General features: G+C 26.8%; 1 protein-coding gene across 3 annotated transcripts in view; it reads right to left on the bottom strand.

Annotated features, from left to right (window-relative positions):
• The window catches only part of Fhos (Formin homology 2 domain containing), a 510750-nt gene that overhangs the window by 91739 nt on the left and 397343 nt on the right, over nucleotides 1-21668 (bottom strand). For all 3 annotated transcript variants that reach the window (XM_075373283.1, XM_075373282.1, XM_075373284.1), the window contains exon 7: nucleotides 120-187. In XM_075373283.1, the coding sequence (XP_075229398.1) occupies nucleotides 120-187 (68 nt within the window). The remainder of the gene's footprint in view (nucleotides 1-119; nucleotides 188-21668) is intronic.

Genomic DNA, 21668 nt, shown 5'->3' with positions numbered 1-21668 from the left:
TGTGTGTGTGTGTGTGTGTGTGTGTGTGTGTGTGTGTGTGTGTGTGTGTGTGTATGTATATGTGTAAAGTAATTATAAATTAATAATGTATACTCAATTACAGGTTTTAAATAACTTACCTGGAAAATTTGTTTTAAGGAAAATAATGCCCGCCTTAATTCACGTCCTTCAGAATTCAGTAATTTTTCTGAAAAAAGTAAAATATTCAAAATTATAATTTTAATATTTGATTAATATTTAATGTAAGACTAATAATTAAATATTTTGCGCATTTTTAAATTAATATAAATATATAGGCTACTTACTGGTAAATGTAACTAAATTTTTTGTAATATAACTAAATTTTTATACTTACATTTTACTAGCTTTATTTATAATATAATCAAGCGAAAAATAATTCTATTTTATATTATTAGTCCAGCTAGCTCAAACTGAGAGATATATAATTATCATATCATAAATTTTAGTCTTTCAATTGCGATCATTCATCATTAGGCGCATTTTACCATTTATAATCAGCCTCCGGTTATTTCCTTTAAATGTTTATTAACTTAGCCAAGGTTACGTTCATCTTATATAAAATCAATTTAGGATTTACACGCATTTATATCTATGGGATTATTATTAATGTTCTTTGAAAAATTCAAAAATAAATTCAATTGATTGAATACTAATGGCTGAGACTAATCAGTAGTCGAAAAAAACTAAAAAATAATTGCCCTAGAATTCCAAACAGATTAGTCATACTGACTTCTACCAGCTCATTGAAGTTAACCAAACATTGCTAGATCATTCTAATGGGTATTCAAGTAAATCTAATTATACAAAAGTTTTACTAACAGTGAAATGACTTGTTCTATATACCATCTGAAGGATAAAGAAATATAAGAGAAAGGTATGATTTTAAAAAAAATCCTTCCCTATTGGATTATAAATAAAGTAAACAAGATTAAATTAATTCAAAATAAAATAATTAAAGTAAGTTAAAATAAGTTAAATTAATTCAAAATTGGATCTTCCAGTATCAGTATAATATAACAACCAATTATCAAACAGTGTCGCTAATTAATCCCCACAGATACAAAGTTCTGTAATAACGGGAGAAAAACTCCCAGTAATTCCTTTTCTGAAGCTATATAATGTAAAAAAAAAGAAAAAATATAACGCCATTTTTGGGGAGGGGGAGAATATTAAATAAAAATTTGTGATCTTGATAAAAAAAAACTGCCCCAGTAAAGATTTGAAATTTTATTTCTCCCAAAACAACCCCACTCCTTTTTATAATTTTTGCAAAATTTTAATATATTCATTTCTTCTTTTAAGGTACTACTTGTCTGTTTTTCTGTTTAGCTTCCAGAACCACCATAAGGTATTACTTCAGAGGATGAATGAGGATGATATGAATGAATCATAATAGTATGAATAATGAGGTGTAGTCTTGTACAGGTCGACCATTCATGAGATGTGTGGTTAATTGAAACCCAACCACCAAATAACACTGGTATTCACCGTGTAATATTCAAATCCGTATAAAAGTAATTATCCGTATAAAAGGCCAACATATTTACATACAGACAAACGCCCTTCTGACAAAAGTAATTTTTTTTGGATTTGGGAGTATTAGAAATCTTTTTTTTCACAGATTATTTACAATTTATTTAAATCTATTTTTTTATTTAAATTTTTTTCTAAATGTCTCCTTAAGGCACAAAACTACAAAAGACTGATTTAAAAAAATTTGTTTGATTGATTTATATACATACTTTTCCGTAATAGCTATAGCAAGATATATTGATATAGATGTGAAAGTAAAATTACTATTGTACATTGACTGTATTGGTGCAAAATATTTAATCATATTTTTAAGGGATAGTAGGGATAATAATAATGTTTTTTTTTTTTGATTACTTCAAACATTTTCTTACAATATGAAAAAGATCATCATTTTTAAAATGATCACTTCTGATAAAAAGTTAGTGCTTAAAAAATGCCCGATTAATAGAATACTGTTTATCTAAAGACGACCAAGGTAGACCATAGTAATAGTTTAATTATTAAGTAACTTAACAGAAAAAAAGTTGAAAAGTTTTTTACGCGTTTCACACGGGCATAAAATCTAGTTAATTTAAAAATAATTAAAATTTATATATTCAATTCTTTGAAGATAAATCTCAGCGAAAAATATAGAAAATTGATAGAATGGAAAATCATCTTCGATTTTTTATGATTAGTATAAAACAAATTATTAAGCTTTAATCTTATCGGTAAAGATATAACGCGATTAGTGTTTCTGATTACTTTACTATTGTTTCATCCCGAACATGTTCAACGATAAATTTCAATTTACAAATATATTTTATTTTTTTATGAACCCTCAGTCATGAGAAAACGAAACACAAATACATTCTTGTATAAAGGAAATTGTATTCATTTATTATCTTACTTTAATAAAATACGAAAGCAGGTTTAAAGTAACACTTTTATTACCGCCAAAAGCCTGTCTATTATAATAAGATAGTTCTTAGTACAATAAATGAGGTAGGTAAAAACAAAAGCAATCTCAAGGTTTCTAGAAAAAATAGACAATTTAAGCAGTCATCCTAAAATTATCGTACCTAAACAATGAACCAAACTCGATTCTAAAAATTATTTGAACATAAACGGATAATGACGAACTGTACATAATTCACCGAATTCATAACCGCAAATTACATGCTGATGTAATAGAATGCTAATACCAATTTCATTACGGATATTCTTCTTTTTTTTTCTTAACTATAATAACGCTATTAATTTTTGTCATTATTTCTTGAAATAGTTTAATAAATCTCTATTAGAGAACGTGCTTTTATTTATTATTAAAAAAAGATGTGTCATTATGGGTTTCAGGTTTTAAAAAATTACCAACTTGCCAACAAGTACTCTTGCCTACAAGAGTAGTTTTATTTTTACCTAGCATAACTATATACTACACACACCTTTAATATAAATCTATAGTATAACTAAAAATATATTTTATCCGGTAAAAAATAAACGGTTTTTTTACATCCCTTTGTAGCTATGTTTTAGGCTTCTCCTTATCTCTAATTTTCCCATAGCCAAATCCGTTCAGTATTAAAAAAAATTAAATTATTTACATATAAAAAGTTAAAATACGGTAGCGTGACAATTACGTCTAGCGTATAATTATTCGTATCTAGCAGGCCTAAAGAACGCGAGTGGTAGCGTCTCGGCCTTTCATCCGGAGGTCCCGGGTTCGAATCCCGGCCAGGCATGGCATTTTCATAAACGCTACAAATCATTCATTTTATCCTCTGAAGTAATACCTAAGGGTGGACCCAGAAGTTAAAAAAATAATTCCTAACTTAGGAACCCAAAAAAACAGAAATAGTGGTGGAGGGTAATGATCGTACATATGTACATATGTACGTGTGTTGGCGTGTTTGAAGCTAAATGATGTGTCAATAAGTTGGATAAACTGATTTTGATAGTTTGATACAAAGACTAGTGTATATGGGGATAATATTAGTGGTGGGGAAGCCGATCAATGTTTAAAAATACCGATTTTTTTAAACATTTTTTGGTTTATTTTAACTTAATGATAATAACAGTACAATACATTTTTTTCTTTTTGGATTGGGGTAATTTATGATGAAGTCTTATTGTCAAATTATAATTATATGTTTAAGTAAACATTAAAAAAGTTTTAAAAAAGGTATTTTTTATGTTTTTCTGCTCCCGATCTCCAAAATCACCTTCCAAGAAAATTTGTTTGATTTTTCTACGTTTACTAGATTAAATGGAAAGATATTAAAAAAAATTCTGTAAAAAAAGTTCAACCAATAAAAATTTAATTAAGATTTCTTTTTTGGGAGGTTGGTGGTGAGGGTGAATTATGATGAAATTTTATTGTACTGTTATTATCATTAAGTTAAAATAAACCAAAAAATGTTTTAAAAAATCGGTATTTTTAAACATTGATCGGCTTCCCCACCACTAATATAATTCACCCTCACCTCCAACCTCCCAAAAAAGAAATCTTAATTAAATTTTTATTGGTTGAACTTTTTTTACAGAAATTTTTTTTATTTTTTTCCATTTAATCTAGTAAACGTAGAAAAATCAAACAGATTTTCTTGGAAGGTGATTTTGGAGATCGGGAGCAGAAAAACATAAAAAATACCTTTTTTAAAACTTTTTTAATGTTTACTTAAACATATAATTATAATTTGACAATAAGACTTCATCATAAATTACCCCAATCCAAAAAGAAAAAAATCTAAGGTAACTTTTTTCATGGATAATTGTTTTTTCACTATATAAGAACAAACAACCAATGCCAAGAAAGTGTTACAACTTTGTTGTCTTTTTTTAGAAGTTATTCTCTAAAAATATGAAAGAGCAGAAATAAAATTTAGGGTTCTTTATGAAAAATCGGAAGTTTTTTCATTATTTTATAGTTATTGCAAAATTCTATCTTTTGATCACTGGAGAATGTAACGTACATATGCAGCCAGAGGACAAACTTATTTCTTATGGAATTTCTTATGGAATTAAAAAAAAATTAAACATATAATTTAGATACCAGTTTAATTCTTTTGTTTCTTTTCTCTTTCCGGTAAATTAAAATAGAAAAAAGTCTTAATTAAGATAATACAATTTTAAAATTATTATTTATAATAAAAAATGAATTTATATATATATATATATAATTTTCTTCAAGTATGATTAAGTCAACGCTCGTTATCTTAGAGAAAATACCTTGTTATAAGAAACTGTAATCCTATCACAGTTTTTATAGTTGTGTACTTGTTAAGACGTAAGTAATACGTATAATTCCGGTAAAATCCTACATAAATAACAAATCTTGAAAAATGTTTTTTTTTTATTTATATAAGTAAATTTTTAACAGTAATTCTATTATTTTACGATTACAGATTCACAGAATAAAGTTTATTTACTTGCACGAGAAGACATGATAAATTAATCTATGAAAATAAAATTTATATTAAAATACAGTATAAACATTTTATTAAAAGGATTTGATTCATTCTACGCCCACATATATTTATGATGTCATATTAAGTAACTCATATGACAAGCTGTAATAATGCGGATGTCTTATTTCTCGTGCTTCATAGCATTTTACAAGAAAATATATAATATTTAATTGAATTAATTTAATACAACATACTTGTAAATATCCTTTAAACATGATGTTAATTAATTTTAATTTAATTGTTATTATTATTATGCTGTTTTTAAGTTAAGGAGATTTAATATTTTATTTAAAAGCATATTTTATAATACAAGTTATTAAAATAAAAAAAAAAATAAAAAAAAATAAAAATAAAAAAATACTGGGAAAACCCATATAATAATCGATCTGTACTATAGTAAACACATCTATTGCATGGAGAAACTTCACGATTACTGATGGCAAGATATTCTTATACAGAATTACTAAAGGGGATTTAAAAATATGAAATAAAATTCTTATGATATTTTCACTTTTTCCCCAAGCTGCTGTAATACAGACGAACAGTTTAATATTTTACTCATTAAATTTTTTTTAACTATGAAAAATAATTATTCGAAACTTTTAAATAAATAATAACATTAGATTTTTTTTCAATATTATTAAGATAATGAGTTTTGAATTATTTTTCTATAAAAATACCATAATTGCATACGTAAATCTATTTTAAATTATACTTTCAAATCAGTTTTCATAACATTTCCTTTGATAAACTTGAATAAAAAAAGGTTTAAATAAGAGTTGATGTATCTATTTCGATACTTTTAACATCAGTGGAAAGACTTTGTTTCACAGTATACAATGTGTCCCACGAAAAAGACGCTTGGGTGATTAAATGCCGCTAACCCACTCCCACCACCGATTCTCTGGAAACTTTACTTGACAGAACTAGAATGATCAAAAAAATTTAGATAATTAGTCAGACAGAATTAGATAATTAGTTAGACTAATTATTAACTTGTTTTATTCGATTTGAACATATGTTTAACAATACATCATCTGCTTTTAATCTTTTTACCAGATATTTTGTAATAAATAAAAAATGTGGTTCTTTTTATTTGAAAACCGCAATTTTGTTTCTATACATCCTAGAAGGTTTAAATGATCACAGAACATTTATAGAACCTTTGTTAAGAGGTCTGTAAAGTTTCAAGAGAATCGGTGGGTAGAATGGGCGAGTGATACTAAATAAAAATCGTATAACTCTTTGTGGGACAAATGGTATGTCTAACCTGTTTCAGCTTTCATTAATCCTCAGCCTTCCTTTTCGTCACTGATGGTGCATAATTCAAACCCTTCTTTTTTGGAATTTTATATTTTATTATCACCCACACAGTAAAGCTGCTCAATCTAGTTCTGTCTCTACTCTTGAAACTTACTACTTATGGCATATATGTTTAATCTTCTTAAATTGTTTTATTTTGTATTATAACAGGTCGGATGACTTCTTTGACATAAAAAGCATTTCTGCAGACTGCAGCCGTCTGAAATGTTTTTTCCTACCTCAGCCGTATACAAGGATAGGAACAACCATTAACCAAATTAAAATATGATTTGATTATGCAAACGAGACTTATTTTTTATCTATCGTCGAATTGTACTACAAGATGATTTTATTTACTAATCTTTTTTTAATTTAATATTGTTATGTATTGAAAAAATTGCTTGATTTAAGGATACAATAAATTCTAACTGAATCTTTTAACATAGTTTGGTAAGCGTATGAAGTTTGTATTCTCCAAATGGCAAAGACAATACAAAAAAAAATTACAAACTCAAAAATTATATTAGCGAACAACACAAATTTTATAGTTTCCAGATGTAAATTCATTATAATATTAATATTAACATATAATATTCATTATAATAGCTGACAACACAGTGTTACTGATGTACAGCTTACACACACATACACATAGAACTTAATTAAAAATATTTATCATTTTATTTAAATATAATACTTTTTCGTTTATTTAATTCAATTATTCTAACTAAAGCATGCGGGTATTTAATTCGCGCGGGTTTGGCGGTATCAGCGGCGACGGTCGGCACTAACCTAACTAATGCAATTTCACAACTTACGTAGAATAAATTTCGCTTGTACGGTCGGCAGAATAGTGTAGCCGCTAGGCTTAACGCATTAGGTACTGGGTTGGCTGGGTCTTGGAACTCGATCGACGTTTTTTGCATTTTAAATACTATTCATTTATTTAATTCTACCGCTCACCTGTGATGACGTCACAACATAGCAGACTACTGCAACAGTATTTTTTGGGGTACGGGTGCGATTTTGAAAAACGATTTTGCACATATTGTTATTTTTTAATTATTAAGTGCCTAAGAAAAATATGACCTTAATTAGGCGAAATCTCGAGATACTAAGGGTGACCTTGCTCTACAGCCTCACGCCCTTGACCTTTTAAGTTAAAATTTAATGCCATCAATGCCTCATATATAGAAGTAATATGACCAAGTTTGGTCAAAATCGGTCCTGCAGTTCTAGAGATATAAGGTGATTTAGAGGCCAATATCGAACATACGTACATACGAACAATAAACATTCGGAAAATTTCCATCCTTTTTTTTTGGGTTCCTTAGGTGTCAAAACGTTAAGATCCGGTGAAAACCGCATATATACAAATCAGGAATCAAATCTAATTTTTATGAAATAACGAGAATCTGTATTAAAGTATGGTAAGGAGGTTCCGTACTACTGAAAAAAAAACCGTAACATTACCTCAAAACAAATGAAAGAAAGATAAATAACTAAAGATATGCATAAGGAATTGAAAAAAAATGCTCTGTAAAAGAGAATTAAGGACTACAAAATAAATATGCTGTTTAAGAACTTTCATAGGTTGGATAATGAGCGTAGGATGGATAATGATCCGTGATTTCAAGAAATATAAAGTGATAGTTTGCAAGGAAGACTGTAGGAGTAGTCTAACCTAACGCTTGAAGTGAAAAGAGTGATTATATATTATTTATTGCAACAAATTTTCAATAATATTTTTTTGATTAGTTGAATTAATAATTATTTTTTATATAAATATTGTTATGAAACCCTGCAATATTTCTGAATAAATACACAAATATAAATGTATAAATCTTTATTCTGATCGGAACAAAAAATACGAGTACATTATATACTCGTAGATCATGTCAGTAAGATAAATTATAAATACAAAAACAAATTATAAGATAAAAAATAGATGTGTTTAAAGTCTGTGTTCATTATTTAATATTTAAATACTACATAAAATAATGTTCAGGTAAATACATTAAATATAAAAAAAAACTACTATAAAATAATTAACAATTTAGCGGTAACTATGGAAAATTATTTTGAGCAATATTTATGTACACGTTGAACAGGATGCAGATTAACTGTTTTATTTGTTTTTATTTAATTTTGTTAAAAAATTCATCAAAAGAAGTAAGTATATTGTTTCCATAAAAGAAACATTTTTTAATTGTATTTAAAAAAACAGTTCTGATGCCTGGTTTGGTAAAGATGGATACTGTAATTTTTCAAGAATAAATGACCATCGTTTTTATTAAAAGATTGCAGAATTCATAATTATATTCATGAATAAGTTAACAGATTTAATTTTTTAAATATAGGTCTTCACGATTCATATTTACGGGCACTAGATAATTATCAGACAACCCATTTTATATTTTAAAAACTCGTACTGACTTTTTGAGGGATTCCAAGAGATGACATTATATCTTACATGAGTATATATGTAGATATAATAAATGTTTATAGGTAGGTATAATAAATATGTTAATAAGCTTAGGGTATATTACGGCATTTCGAGGAAAAAATACGGTTTTATTACAAAGGGAATCAATTTTATTATCCCACAAAAACTTTTAATTTAATAAAATACCCAAAACTTTCGCTTTAAGGGCAATAGAAATAACATCATTATCATTAATGGGAATTCTATCCCCGCTATCAACAAAGTTACGTCAACCTAAGAACCACAATGCAAACACTAAACCCTACTTTTTAAAATTCTATCTTTAAGAACTTTTATTTTTTATTTCACAATCGATGAGTTATAGAAATAATTTTAGTTTATAAAAAAAGTACACATCAACTGGTATTACTCGCGTTACTATCTCGAAACATTTGTTAATAAAACAAAACAAATCGTTTAAAATACGTTACCTTCTTCCAATCAAATGGCACAATCAATTGGAAATTAAGATATTATGATAGGAAATGTAGATAACTTACTGGATAAACAATAATGGTTTATAAACCAAAATGTATACAGTATTGTAACCGCTATCAAGGATAACAACTTCATTTAAAAAGAAAAGTGTTATTATTGTATTAAATAATTATTTATTCGATCTTAAATAATATCATAAAATATTATTATATGACTTCAGCCAACAACCTTCAACTGTTATTTTTAACATTCCATTTTGAATTTACATGCAATGACATAAGCAAAATGATTAATAATAATAGAAAATAGCTATATAAAAAAATGTTAACGCACTATTATTCAGTATATAATCAATGATTAACTAATTACTATAAAAGAATATTCATAGAATTATAATATTGAAATTATGAATAAAAGGAGGATTAATGTAACAGACATTCTGTATCCTATAATTGTATATAATAAGGTCATTTCCTCATAACAGTTTTCAAAATCAATCAGTTTTTTTCTCTATATACGTATGATAAGCTTACAATTTCTTATTTCATAAAAAAGGGGTAACATTGATATTTATTACTTTACAGAATTCACAATTTTCTTTTTATTGTGACATGTAAAGAATCTACGATACAAGGTGTACAAATCAGAGTTGATTTCTGTCTCTGACGTTGATTACACAATCAACCAGTCTATTTGATGAACAGGCGAAGGAGTCATTTCTGGTTTTAAATATCTTTCTATTAAGCCTGGCATGGAATATATATTGTTGTTTGGTTGTACTATTTTTGTTATAAATGTTATTTATAAAGTTATAAATTTTTTTTTTATGTAATATAATTAATAAAATAATTAATAAAAAATCTGATGTGAACATCACATGACTTCCTTGCACGCCTATTAAATTACATATACAATTTTCTTTAAAATTAAAAGTACATAACATTTTATTTCATTAATAGCTTCTGATTTTTTTCATATATTCTTTTTTAATTTTGTTATTATTGAACTATTATTTATCGTAAAACCTTTTTACAATCAGAGGTTAATAATTATTAATAAATCAATTATTTTAAATTTAAAAAAAGTTTAAAAAAACAGGATATGAAGTAAGATTCGAACCGATGTGCCTTCCTCTTGTAAGATTCATATTTCATTAATTAAAGTTTTATTTGGCTAAAACTCTGGAACCAATGAAAATAAGTAACGCTTATGATATATTATTATAAAGCTCTCAATGATGGCTTATTACTGCAGTTAAGAAAAAGCCCAAAATTGATATATCGTTGAAAACCTCTCAATGAGAGCTGCAGTTAAGAAAAAGTAAAAGTAAAAAAATTACTGCAGTTAAGAAAATGTCCAAAATCCAAATTGTTTTGGATTTGGGGTTTTTTGGACACTTTTGGTCCAGTCGATTGCAATCAAAAGGGGAGGTGCATAACTAGATGTTACAACAGTCCTAAATCCAAAATTTCAACATCCTACAGCTAATTGTTTTTGAGTTATTCGAGATACATATGTACGTAGAAATGTCATGCTGAAACTAGTCAAAATGGATTCAGGGATAATCAAAATGGACATTTCCGTTGAAATCTAAAAACCAAAATTTTTCGCGATCACAATACTTCCTTTAATTCATAGAAGTGTTTTTTTTTTAAATTACGGTGCAACTTTACATATTAGGTATCTTTTGTGGCTTATTTCATTAGGTTTTATATTTTCTTTTTCATCCTGTTGAAATCGTTAAAATGATTAAGAATAATTTATCCAATCTCTGATTCTACATTTGAAGAAAGAAGAAAGGAAGTTCATGTTATTTATAAATACAATTTTCATAAAATTTAGAATAACATCCATAAATAGTTTTACTGAAATGAGAAGGTTCGGATCTTAGTCAAACTGTTCTCTAAAGATAAAATTATTATTATTTTGGTACAACACAATCAAGAGAAGATAGTAATGTTGTTCTTAACTACCAGAAAGTTAGTAACAATTTGAAGCGACAGGCAGTAAAAGATGTACGTGGCCATAAATCAGTGACGATATTGAATTTCATATGATTTCTTAACAGGATTCATTTCAACATTCATCTAGTTCAGTGTTTGGTTCCACTCAAACTACAAAGAACGCTAAAAAAAGTTTTAATCTTATTAGAAGAAAATGGACATTAAGATGAGGAGTAAGGAGAATTATAATTTAGGGTAAATATTTTTCGTTAAATGAGGAAATTGGAATTCTACCCATATGATTTGGGCACATCAATATTTCGTTAAATTATGGATTAAAAATATTTAAAATACTTTTATTCAAAAGTAAATATAATACTGTACTTAGCATACCCGAAAATTTTTTCGGCTGAAAAACGTATATTGTAACCGCTATGTAAACGTTTTCCGCAATACATGTAAACGAAGTGAAGCGACGAGAGTGAGGAAGTCAGTTTTTCGAAAAAGTGTAATAATTATTCAAATAACTCGATTTAAATTTATAAAAAAATTATTTTTTTAAATATTTACCTTAATTAGTGTGTTAAAAAATATATATAAATTTTAATTCTATTTTTTTTTTCAAAACATTTATATATAAAAATAAGGGTTTTAAAAAGTTATGAGCATTTAAATTTAATACGCTTCTTTAAAAATTGATCAGCCGATGAAAAGTTTTATTTTGCGACGCAATTCCAATTTAGCTGTTTTCATATGTTTGGTTCGATTATTTAATGGCTTATTAAAATATATATAGTTTCTAGAATAATTTATTACTTTCTCGTCTAGAAGCGCGATAGCAGAGCTGAAGAAGAGAAAGTATCCGGATCTTGACGTTTTGTTACCTAAGGAACCCAAAAAACCAGATGAAATTTTCCGGATGTTGGTCTATAAATCACACTATATTTCCAGAATTACTGGACCGATTTTGATCAAACTTAGATTACTTCTACGTATGTTACATTGATGCCATTAAATTTTCAACTTAAAAGGTTAGACGTATCCTGAGATTTCGACTAATTAAGGTCATATTTTTCTTAGGTACATTTTCTAACAATTAAAAATAACAATATTTGCAAAAAAATAATTTTATCAAAATCGCACCGCCGCTGCAAAAAATGCTGTTATAGACATCTGCTATGTTGTGAGTCACAGTTGAGCAGTAGAATTAAATAAATGAATAATATATAAAGTGTAAAAAACTAACTCGGTCTGGTTGGGTCTCGAACTCGATCGCACGGTAACTGGTGCGTTAAGCCTCACGGCTACTCCAGTCTTCCGACAAATTTCGCTTGTACTTTCGTACAAGCGAAATTTGTTGTATAAATCTTGAAATTACATTAATTTAGTTGGGGCCAACCGTCGTCGCTAGCACCACCACACCCGCGCGAATTAAATACGGCATTCCGCGCGCGCTTCAGTTATCATTTAATTAAATAAATGGAAAAATTTTATATTTAAATAAAATGATAAATGTAAGCTTTTTTAAAAAATAAGCTTTACTTCATTTTTGTGAGATTTCTGAATTTTTATTACCTATAGACATAAAAATCTCAAGTAAAAAGAAACTTCAACACTAAAATAATGCGTAAAAAAGAAATTTAATAAATTAATTCAAGATATAATAGACAAAAATATAGTAAAACAACAACACGCCAATTAATTGGCATTGCAAAAATTAAAATCAAATATTCTTTATTAAAATATCAATTTATACTATGTATAAAACGGTTCAAGTTTATGAACTTAAAACTAAACTCAGAATTTAATTGTTTAACAACGTACTTCTTATTTTTCACATCAAGGTTATTTTGATCAGTAGCCAAATATTCTGATGCATTTTTAATATGGACAATTTAATACTGTTTTTATTTGTGGTAAACAAGCAATAAAAATGTATTATTATTTTTTTTAAGATTTTTAATAAATAAGATAAATTAATAGACGCTATCAAAATATAACATTTATTTATCAAACAATACACAGCTCATATTAAATCTTTTCATAACTGTAAAAACAATTCCTGTAATGAACTTATTTGTTCCCTCAAAAGTAATTCTGTTTCAAGGATATAATTTCATATCTTCTCTATTTATATATTTATACTGAACTAGTAATAAATTACCACTTTAGGAGGATATAAATAGTTGGAGAACATTTATTTGTCTCCTTTCATTTTATGCGCAGAAACTGGCGCCTAAATCCCGTATAATATTACATCATAATTGAAAAATATATTACGTATAATATTACATCATATCGTAAAATGAAACTGCGAATTGATATGACAATCGAATCGTTACTGTAAACAAAACCATCGATAAATTTAATCCATATTATCCATTTTAATATTGTGCAGAGAGAATAAACCATCGAAATCATAAGGAAATCTATTTTTCTCATTTAGAATTTAAAAAAATTATGCACAGTTCTGTGCAAGAAGACCGACTTTTCGTTATTTTATTTTGAAATACTAATTTTTTGCGCAAGAAATATAAAAAAAAATATAAATTAACAAGAGAAAACTAAAAGAAGTATAATTTCTTTTTATTTGATATTATATTTAGTTTATTTCTATAAAAAAATTAATTATTATAACCGTAATTTGATGAAATAATTAAAAATAATGATTAGACTGTACATACAAGCATCAAGTTTAAACTCAGTCGCCATTGAGACTCAGTGCGTAAGCGCGAATTAAAAATACATCACTACACAGTCAACATAACCTCAATTTGAGGTTATGTTGTTTGTTGTTGACCTCAAATTGAGCGTAACTCAGAACGACTAAACCAATCTTCATCAAATTTCCACATGCACAACTTCAGAAACACTAACTATTATAGTATACCTAGATTTCAATGAAACTGATTCAGTAGTTTTGTAGATTTTCGATCCACAAATTTTTATATAGGGAATATATATATATATTATACTCGTATAAGGGAATTAAATTTTAAATGAATGGTATATTTTTCGTACTCTCATTCCTCCAAAACTTAAAGAAAATTCAATTCACCCCCAATCCACCGTACGATCGAAAGAAATACTGTACTTTTCTTCGAAAAGTTGGTAAAAAAAATCTTAAGGTGTCATTAATAAAATGCAATCTTTTTTATAATTTTTATAAACACTATAGATTTATAATATAATTATACATATATTATAATTTTTACTAATAATATAGATAACACAGGATAAAAAAATATAAAATTCATAAAAAGCTTTCTGTATACGTTTAACAGACTGATCCAAAAACTTACACATTATGTTTAATGAAACTAAAAAAAATTAATCAACAACATAATTATGAAACTCAGAAGAAAAATCATAAAATATCATTGTTATGAAAAAAATTAGTATATAAGTGGAAGAATTAAATAAAAAAACTGTTCAGGAATATAAATTTTAGAGACATTCATAGTTTAAGGTGAGGTTTCTAGACAGAAGATTAAAATAACTTTTTGCTGCATCTACACTCCTGCATGTATATAGCTTGTACTTTATCATAAGCTATAACAGGACATTCAGGGACAAGAACAAAGAAATAATCTATAGTTTAATATTAAATTTTACGTAGAAGCGTTAAAAAAACTAGATATTCAATTGTTCAGATTTATTTTTAAGATTATCTTTAAAAAAATTGCTTAAATAGTTATAAAACAGTAAATAAAAGTCGCTCGTAATTGTATGTATGTGCGCTGCGTGCGAGGATGTTTTTAAAATTACAAGTTAAATAAAAATCCATACATTTTTACAATAATTTTCTTTCTATATCATTTTCTAATCATTCATTCTTAAAATCATCATAATTTATGAGTATATTTAAAAGTATTAAGCAAGAATTTTAATTAATATATATAGTAAAACAAATCTGGATGAAATTTTAATCATTATCGATAAGTTTTTGACGAAACCAAACTTAAAAGTAATAATTTAAAATAATAATTAAAGTAAAATAATAATTTAAAAGTAATAAACTTAAAAATAATAATTTCAATAATTTAATAACGTCTACTCAAAATATAACAAACGAAAATATCAGAGCATATTTCGGACGTGTGATCTGTTAAATAATTTTATTTTCATAAATAAAGAACTAAAGACTCAAATTTTAAGAGAAATACAATTGAAATTAGTTGAGCTAACATGTTTATCGTCAATTCAGAGATGAGTTAAACGAAAAATTACATACCCGTAAAAAAATAAGGACGTACACACAAATATATAAACAAAAACCTACCAACAAAATTTCTTTATACGTTCTCAAATATTAGAGTAAAAATTAATTTTTCATATTGTGCAATAGGTCTTGCCAAATCATTTTATTTCTAAAAATAAAAATAAAAATTTGTTTCTACATACAAAGTGAAATTAATAGAATAAATAAAGTGACAATAGTATTGATTTTTTTACATGAAGTTTAAGTTTTCTTTTCAATTTTTTATCTACATAAAAAACTGGGTGGAAAATGCAGTCTATTCTGTAAAACTTAAAAGATAGAAATACGTTGTAATGTGAATAATTTAAATTAAATATTTAGTTAATTAAGCAAATTTTATAAACACGACAAATAAAAAATCAAAACCATCGTTTAATATTCCGTAAGTTCAAGAAGTAATTGTTTAATATTGACAAATGACAACTAACGTAAGATATGTACGTCTAATATTGATTTTTCAAGGTTTCTTAGGAATATCATCTTTAAACAAGATTGCCCTGCGTTAGTTGACAAAGAAGGATTGCATTCTTCCTAGTGCAAATTTCTTTATGAAATCGATGAAAATATGGCGGTTTTACTTTTTTAAGTAAAAATTGTAATCTCCATCCACAATAATTGAAATTTTTGCTATAATATCTTTCTCTCAACTTTTCAAATAAATCTTTTGAAAATTATTTTCGGTATATAAAACAACAGATTAAATATAAAGAATCATTTAATATTTTGTAAACTAGTTACCTGGATGTAAACAGTTACGGTAAATATAAGCAGTTTATCGTTCGTTATCCATTTGTAATACTTTTGATAAACAGATATCTCCACAAGAATTTTTTTTAAAATTATTTTTCCATTCTTTTAACTGTTATATTTTATTTTTCAATAATTTATTATTATTCTTTTTTTTTTAAATATGATAGATTTGTTTTGTAATGTTGGTAACTTAATCTTATAGTATACAGATAATGAGGTAATTTTAATTAACCGAATTTATTGATAAACTTAACCTGCCATATTTTAGCCATATATGATCTAAACTGAGCAATTTTTTTAAATTTTAAATTATATTTCTTGAATTCTACATCGGTGAATTACAAATTTAATCAAATAGTTTATTTTCATTAAAATGTTAAATCAAACAGTTTTGTTTCATTACAATCGGATGATTGGATCAGGAGATAGAATGTCTACTACAAGATCTTTGCTTTGGTTTTCGAGTCCTTGCTTGATTCTGTCCGAGGATATTGGGAATTTCCCATCATTTTTTTAGAAATACTGAAGATAACAATTAATTCGGTACCAAGTTTGAAGTCTCTAGGGTCCCTAAAAGTATTTCATTAGATCGTTTATATTTTCGTTATATGTTGTAAATTTTTGTTACACTTTTTAAGGGATAGGGCAGCCAAAGAACATAATTAGAAAAAAAAACGAAATTATATGAAACAACAGTTTTTATCATTTGGAAAATAAGAAGTTAAATTATTTAATGGAGCAACAAAAATATGTTGAAAAAAAATTTACGTAAAAGGTTTACAATTTGTTTTCAGCTGAATATAAAAATGTTAATAATTGTCACTTAAAAAAGAAAATATAGAGACGTCGAGGAGAACGAGAAGACAGTCAGATGGAGATATTTAATGAATAAAAAAATTATAGTTAATAGAGAAAAAAGAGAACAGATGAAACACCTGATAATGTACTCGTAGAAGCAGAAAAATACATAATAAATGCAAAAGATTTCACAAACATCTTATAAAAAGACGAAAGAAATAATTTAATTTAATCGCAAAGCGAGTTCGAAGATAGAAATAATTTAATAATTAATTAGCAAACATGTATCATTGAGATAAACTAGTTAAGAATTAAATATAAAAGACCTGATTTAAGTATTTAGTAATATATTCGAAAATAATATTACGTCAAGAGATGTTTTGTTAGCTTCATTCTTTTTTTAGATATGAACTTTTTATATCTGATTAAAACCGTCATTAAAGAACAATTGACAATTTTATTATAAACTGTAGATAAGTTTCAATTTATTTACAAAAAAAATATGAAAGAGTCTTTTTAGCAATTCAATTAACTATAAGTCAATTTAGAAAAAAAAAAAAAAAAAAAAAAAAAAAAACTGAAAGGCTGCGTTTTATAGAAAAAAAAGGCTGCACTTCCCCGCACAGTCTTTTATGTATCCTTATAAAAGATTGAAAAGAAAACGTTTTGTAAGAGTAGATAGTATTGCGATTTTATTTATTTAATTTCACTTTGTGTAGAAAAATGTTTTATTTTTATGTCTTCTATTTTATGTATTGTTTATTCGCTAATTTTTTGAGTTATAGAAATAAAATATTTTAGTACGAACTACTGCGTTATATGCAAAATTAATTTGTACTTTAAAATATAAGAACGAATAAAGAAATTTTATTTGTATGTCTATGTTTATACATTTTTGTGTATGTGGCTTATTTTATCACGGGTTGTAATTCCTGATCTCTGCACAGTTCTTCACAAGAAGACCGACCGTTTTCTACGCCCTCACTTTTTGCAGTCAGAAATTTCAGAATACAACGCGCTACAAAGGTTCGAATAACAAGTAGACCCTACACACAAGCATCAAGTTTCAACTCACTCACCACTGTGATTCACTGAATGAGCGCGGATGAATAATACACCAGTACACAGTCAACATAACCTCAAATTTAGGTAATTTGATGTAATTAAAAATAATGAGTAGAACGTACATAAAAGCATCAAATTTAAACTCAGTCACTACTATAACTCACTTCGGTAAGCGCGTATCAAAAATACACCACGAATTTAAAATTTGAATTTGAAATTATGTTGTCTGTTGTCAACCTTAAATCAAGCCTAACTGAAGAACAACTCAACCAATCTTCATCAAATTTTCACATGCATAAATTCAGATAGACTACTACAGCATATCTAAATTTCAATGAAATTGATCTACTAGTTTTGGAGATGTTCGAGCCACAAAATGTAATATGTGAATGTTATTTCAGAGATTTTCAAGCCATAAAATTTTATACATAAATGGTACTTTCGTAGGACTAATACCTAAAAAAAATAGTAAAAAAAGTTCATTTTCAATCCCCAAACACAGTATGGGACCAAAAAAATACCTCAAATTGAGATTATGTTATCTGCTGTCGACCTTAAATTAAACGAAACTCAGGAACGACTCTACCAATCTTCATCAAAGTTTCACAAGCACAAATTCAGATAGACTAATACAGCATATCAAAATTTCAATGAGCTGATCTAGTAGTTTTGGATATAATTTTACACATGGTAGAGTTCTTTGGTACATATATAGATATACCTTTTGTATAAAAGGTAATATAAGAGTTATATTCACATACCTCGAAACATAAAGAAAATTCAATTTCACCCCAATTCTACCGTGCAAACTAAAGTAATATCATACTTTTCTTCGGAAAGTTGGCAAAAAATAAAATAAGCGAAAAGAATTTTTTAACAAAATTAAAACTTCAATGGCAACATAAAAAGACTATTAATAGATTATACTAAAATAAAACGGCATAGTAAAACAAAATTCTGGATACAAATATCTAAAATTCATACACCTGTTAGGTTACAGTAAATTTAAAAGATATAAATAAACTTGATGACTAATTTAACTCGATAACTAAAATTTAAATAGGAACAACACTCATCTTTCAAATAAAATCATAAAATATATCAAATATATAACTAAGAAAAAAATAAACAGAATCATTATAAATAAACGTAAATTGATCATAATATATATATATATATATATATATATATATATATATATATATATATATATATATATATATATGTGTGTGTGTAATTATAAATACGTATTAATGGCACTTATTTTAAATAAGATCCTACCCTAGCCAAACCTAACCTTAACTAACCTAACCTCACCTAAAAAAATTATCTGTAGATTATTATCCATACCTTTGAAAAAATTTTTAAATTGAACGATATAGAAATAATGCGTCAACAGAAACATAATGCTGTATTTATGATTTCTTTAACTACCCTTGCAGCAATCAAAGTGATCAAACAAGGCCAAATAAAATCCTGACTGATTATTATTATCGATTAAGTGAACGTAAGAACACATAACAATTTACATTCATTTTTTCTACCAGCTTTTTAAAAGATTGTCGATGTAGTCTTTAAAAGTAATAATTTATCTTTAATAAAAAATCAAATGTGCTATAACTTCTGCGTTCAATTTCTATTAATATTTAAGTATTTTGAATGCAGAAGAAACACATGCTATTTATATAATTTGATTTTTTTAACGATAGCTTAAGTTATAAAAAAGGAAAAAATTACACAGAAAATGATATAAAAAAAAATTAAAAAAATACATTTTTCTTATTAACTTTACAACTCCTTTATTCTTCAGTTCAAAAAATGTTGAAAGCGATTATAAGGTAATTTTAATTAAATACTAGTGGGCCCTTATTGCTCATTATTATAAAATAATATTATATATTTAAACAAATCGATTAAAAAATCCTATTCCATTTACAATACACCTCACCTCCAACCCCCTATTTTTCTCTTTCTTTTCCTACTACAGGCAAAATGCGTGCTCAAAACCTATTTCCAGTCCATCCCGACGTTCTACAGGACGGATCGGTCTGTTTTTTTATTTTGCTCGGAATGGCCCGCAGATATACCATCAAGCATCGATGGACCTTCAAAGTTTCCTATAACATTAATTTGACAAATAAAGCTGATAAAAATGTTGATCATAAAATAATGGAAAATATAGAGAATTAATTCTTTAATAAATTCTTTTCTACCAAACGCATCAATTTATATTCTGCGATTACAATTCGGAGGTAGGAAAGAAATAACTACCGTTCCTAGTAAACTTTATCCTAGTATTTGGCTGTAGTTCTACGTATCTATAGTTATAATAACGATGGAAAGATCAAAACTAAACCTTTTTTTGTTTAAAGCTCAATTAAACTGTAAGAGCATAACAACGAACGTCAGTCACAATGTAATGTAGTACCGCGATTTATATAAATCCATGGTATAACACCAGCTATTACAAATAAAAAGAATTATATAAAGTAAAATGGTCAGAACAATATTTTTTAGAAAATTTGTTTTGAATCAACTTGTAGAGATGCCTTAGAATATTTTATAAATTAAAATGAGTTTACCTTTATATCTTTTTTCTTCTCTTTTTCTGTTTAGCCTCCGAAACCACCGTAAGGTATATTACTTCAGAGGATGAGTGAAGATGATGTGTATGATTGTAAGTGAAGTGTAGTCTTGAACAGTCTCAGGTTGATCATTCTTGAGATGTGCGGTTAATTGAAATCCAACCACCAAAGAACAGCAGTATCCACGATCTAGTATTCAAATCCGTATAAAAGTAACTAACTGCCTTTACTAGGATTTGAACCTTAGAACTCTCGACTTCGAATGCGATGACGAGTTCACCACTAGACCAACCCGGTGGGTCTAATTTAGTTTATACCTAAATTTATTCATTTGCCCCATCAACATTTAGCTGTTAAAATCATAAAAATTAACTCGTGTAAAGAACATTCGTTGATTATAAAATAATATTGTCATATTTTTATTGTTTAGCTGATTTTCCTGTTTAAGGATCCTAGGCTCCGATTTAAATCAAACGACTTCCAATTAATTTCTTCTTAACTGAAACCACCTACCACTTACAAGGTTGTTCTCTTTAAAAAAAAAAAGATGTTAAATTTTCTTTTAACCGGGGGTGGGAGGAGATAAGGAGTACGAACAATCAAACGGAAAGAAAATGCCAATATAAGTGGTGGCCAGCATAGTATAAAATTAAAAATCTACAGAGATGACTAAATGTCAACAATAACAGTCTATTATTTGGTATCGTAATTTAAAACTGTCGCGGAAAGCCTACTTTGCCGACTTCCTTAACAGAGTGGTAGATTTTCTGAATTTCATCCAAAAAATTCTAGGTTCGAATTTCCGCCAGGTTTAACTTTTTAAAAAGATACAGAATTCATCTCTCATAAAGTAATTGTAATTGAGTGAGCCGTATTTCTGCTGTTGTTTTTTAGAACAAACAAATAAATTACTAAATTATTTAAAAGAGATTAAATCGAAAAAAAATTATAAATCGATAACTTTTCATAAATCTGAATTAATTATTTAAACATTATCTTAAAACATCCAAATACAACAACAAAATCAGTTTTATGAAGCGG

The sequence above is a fragment of the Lycorma delicatula genome, chromosome 8 (genome assembly GCF_047948215.1).
Source record: "Lycorma delicatula isolate Av1 chromosome 8, ASM4794821v1, whole genome shotgun sequence".
NCBI classification, from domain to species: Eukaryota; Metazoa; Arthropoda; class Insecta; order Hemiptera; family Fulgoridae; genus Lycorma; species Lycorma delicatula.
This window is presented reverse-complemented; position numbering and strand designations above follow the sequence as displayed.